At 51.1% G+C, this 4029-nt stretch overlaps 1 protein-coding gene across 1 annotated transcript; it reads left to right on the plus strand.

Moving 5' to 3' along the window:
• The first annotated feature begins 1506 nt into the window (after positions 1 to 1506).
• LOC133040426 (olfactory receptor 9S13-like) lies at positions 1507 to 2457 on the plus strand. The gene has a single exon (XM_061120151.1). The coding sequence runs from the start codon at positions 1507 to 1509 to the stop codon at positions 2455 to 2457; it is 951 nt and encodes a 316-aa protein (XP_060976134.1).
• The last annotated feature ends 1572 nt before the right edge of the window (positions 2458 to 4029 follow it).

Here is a 4029-nt window from a genome sequence, read left to right on the forward strand (position 1 = left end):
CATCGCTCAGCCAAGATGGATGCTATCGAGAGGGATTCTGGGAAGTGGACGGACACGTGGTGTCTCCTTTTGACCTTTCCCCAACTCTTCCGGTTGGTGGTGGCTTATTAGTTCGTATTCCTTATCAGGGTCTCCTGTCAGAAAACAACTCATGCAAATGGTTACTATGGTGCCTGGCCAGGGTGGGCGGTTTCAATCAGTGTGCTTCCCCTAACACCTTCTAGGATACTACCTCCCCTGCTTAGGGGAACTTGGGGTAATCTCTCCTCCACAGATAGTACTGATCACCCACTGATACACCCTCTGCCTGTATACCCCCAGTCCCAGGGAACTCACTCCCTCCAAAGAGAGCCAGCTCCATGATACTGCAGATCTGACCCTACAAAATGTGGAATCTGCTCTGAAATAGCCCTCCACCCACTCACTAATCTGCTTGCCTTCCAGGGAAGCATGATGGCTCAGTGTCCAACTTCCTTTTTCATTCCTCTGTCTTTAGGCAGAATTCCCCCCAACCACCCTTGTGGCCATCACACAGCTGGGCCCCAAGTCTGATGAGAGTGTGGTGGTCAACCCTGCTCAAGGCAGACAAGGGAGGTCTGGGCTGTGACAGGGACAGGAAGCAGCACCCAGCAGGAGGACCCAGTCACTGAGCAGATGTGCCCATGTTGGTGGCTCCCATTGCTCCAAGCAATCACCCCACGGGGTGTGCCAAGGTGCCAGGGGCACAGAAGTAATGACGGGGGAAGGAAATGCAATGTCCTGAATGCATCACAGCCCCTGTCCTGCTGTTCTCAGACCATGCAGCTGGGCTTTCCCCTGCCCATGAACTGCCTAACATCTGGGCTTTGCAAGAAAGAACCTTAGATTTGCAAGGATGTGGAGAACTCTGTTGTTGGTTGCCGTCATGGTCTTATCAGAGATGAAGATGCTGAGATAGGTCTCAGGGTCTTCAGGAGAGACTGACATAGCTCCACATTAGCCTGGTGAGGGCTGGTCCCTGATCTGCTCCTGGACTGGTCTGGAGTTAGAACCATCACTGGATCAGTTCCTGATAGTATTGTGTGCTTAATGATTTCTGAAATTAAAAATGAATAAAATAGGGGTGGGAGGGGCAGGATTAGACACTTGAGCAGGTGCAGGAGTGGCACTTCTCAGGACCATCCCCATGGGAAGGGACAGTGTGTCCTGAAAAACAAGGACAGGGAGATGGAAGGCATCCTTACGCTGGAGACTCTTATATCAGCAGGACCCTTGGAGCCATCTCATAGAGTGAGTGTTTCAAGCATACTTAGGAATTAGTAAATCAGAGGAAATGTTGACATTTCAGGTCGACCTGAGCTCATCTGGAGGAGAACTGGGTAGCTGGTGGTCTCTTAGTCAGTGAACAGTAAGGTGCTCAAGGGCCCCTGTTATCCAAGATAAAATGACCTAGTGACCGAGACTGACTTCCTCTTGCTGTCTCTACTTGTTCTCTGCTGTCCAACACTTGTTGCCTAGCACAGGGCCATGCAACCCCACAGAAATAGAAACCTCTCAGAGATGCCTCTGCAGGAGTTCGTGCTGGAGGGATTTGAGGGAGGTCTGCAGACCCAGGCCCTGCTCTTCACCCTGTTCCTGGCCCTGTACATAGTGGTCGTCCTGGGGAACCTCACCATGATCGTGGTCATCACCCTGGATGCCCGTCTGCACTCCCCAATGTACTTCTTCCTCAAGAACCTCTCCTTCCTGGACTTGAGCTACACATCTGTCATTGTCCCCAAAGCACTGGCCAACTTCCTGTCCTCCTCCAAGGTCATTACCTTTGCAGGATGTGCCACCCAGTTATTCTTCTTCGCCATGATGGGAACCACTGAGGCATTCCTCTTGGCTGTGATGGCCTATGACCGCTTCATGGCCATCTGCAGCCCCCTGCGCTACCCCATCTCCATGCGCCCCTCAGTCTGTGCCCGCCTGGTGCTGGGCTCCTACTGTGGGGGCTGCCTCAACTCCATCCTGCAGACCAGCTTCACATTCAGCCTCCCGTTCTGCAGCTCCAACCACATCGACCACTTCCTCTGTGATGTGACCCCCCTGCTCCAGCTCACTTGTGCCAACACAGCCATCAACAAGCTTGTCATGTTTTCCATGTGTGGCCTCATCATAGTGAGCACAACCCTTGTGGTCCTCTTCTCCTATGGCTACATCACAGTGACCATCCTGAAGATGGGTTTAGTAGCAGGGAGAGACAAGCTCTTCTCCACCTGTGGCTCCCACATGACAGTTGTGTCCCTCTTTTATGGGACTGTCTTTGTCATATATGCCCAGCCGGGAGCTGTGGAGTCCATGGAGCAGGGCAAGGTGGTCTCTGTCTTCTACACGCTGGTCATCCCGATGCTCAACCCCCTCATCTACAGTCTGAGAAACAAGGACGTGAAGGATGCCCTGCAGAGACTGATCCAAAAGCACACAGCCATTTGAAGGAGGGTGACTGGAGAGACAGAATATCCTAAGGGCTGGACATGAAAGCTTTGGGGCAGACAGAGGTTTGGTTTGAAGTATTCATTCTTCATTTATTCAAGTGACTCTTTCATTCATTTCATTCAACACTGTGGAAGCACACCATGAACCCCACATGCAAGTGTGAGATGATGAGACAGATTAGGTACCAGAAAAGTGATGGTGAATAATGGGGCAAGACCCTAATCTTGAAGTTTGAATAACACAACTGTCAGAGCAGTGGACAGAATATTGAAGCAGAATTTCTGTCTCAAGTTCAACAACTTCCAGTGCAGGTATGTAACTAGATAAGCTCTTGGGCCATTCCTACCACTCATTCCCTGAGTCTAATGTAAATATGTGCTCAGTAATCTTCCCCTGAACCACCTAGAAGGGAAACCTGAGGACACTCAGCCTTGCCCCTTCCTTGGTGATAGCCTGGGGTCGCCAGAGCCAATTAAGGGGAGTTAGGAAGACCACACTTCCCTTCAATCCTGCAGCGGGGCTGTTCCTTCCCCCCACACCCCCGCCGTTCACGGATCCCTCCACCCAGCAAGGCAGCAGGGAGCACTTGCTCCTGCTTTAGAGGCTCCCAGTGCTCCCTGTCCTGGGCTCTCCCCTCAGTCAGCATCTGGGAGCCCCAGGGAGTCAGCACGGACGTTTCATACCCAAAGATCCAGTGACCTTCTACCACACAGCCTGACTACTTCTGACCACAGAAAATGGTGCTTTGTTGGCTCAACCACCTCTGAATAATGATGAAGGTCCTGATGGCTACCCTAGAGACAGGAAATAGAGAGAGACGATGCCCTTTCTTGGCAGAGAGCACAGCTCCCTGGCCCTCTGTCCCAATTCTTTGGGAGATCCTGGACTCTCTGTCTTGACCTGCCCATTCAGAACTCCACCCTCATGCTCCATGGACCCAACACACTGCCTGGATTCAGAGCTCAGTGGCCTCATTATTGTGTCTTCCTTTGGTGGGGTCATCCACTCCCATGGTCACTGTGAGGAGGTGGCCCTGTGCACACAGGGGTGGTCTGTACCCTATATGGTCAGTAGGGACGTGTCCTGCCTCTCTGATCACAGCTCTCCCTCTCCTTCTCTGCATGCTCCGGAGGACTGTAGGAGAGGCTGACAGCTTTGCTGCTCACAGTTACTCAGTAGGAAGTGATTCCAAGGTCTCTGCTTGATTCTTGTCCCCATTCATCTCATCTCTGAGTTCTCTGTCATATATTACTGTATTTGTCTGATATAATGCATTTCTTTCTTTGAGAAGCTCCCCCAATGTTCTGCTCCACATCTGGCATGCCTTGGTATCTTCTCATGCTACATGACTGGTCCATCTTCCAAATTCTTCCCCTCATTCTTCTCTGATCACCCTCCTCCTCTTCCTCCTTTTTTTTTTTTTTTTTTTCCTTCTCCTTCTCCTCCTTCTTCTCCCTTCTCCTCTCTCTTATTCTTCTTTCATCCTGTAGATTTTCAAAAGGCTATTTCTGGACTTATAGAATCTTAATTCCTGGACTTATAGTATCCTAGGGCCTTCCCTGGTATCTC

The sequence above is a fragment of the Dama dama genome, chromosome 20 (assembly GCF_033118175.1).
Source record: "Dama dama isolate Ldn47 chromosome 20, ASM3311817v1, whole genome shotgun sequence".
Classification (NCBI taxonomy): domain Eukaryota; kingdom Metazoa; phylum Chordata; class Mammalia; order Artiodactyla; family Cervidae; genus Dama; species Dama dama.

Bases quoted from the DNA above. Each gene is read 5' to 3' on its own strand.
- LOC133040426 (XM_061120151.1), top strand. From the start codon at position 1,507: ATGCAACCCCACAGAAATAGAAACCTCTCAGAGATGCCTCTGCAGGAG.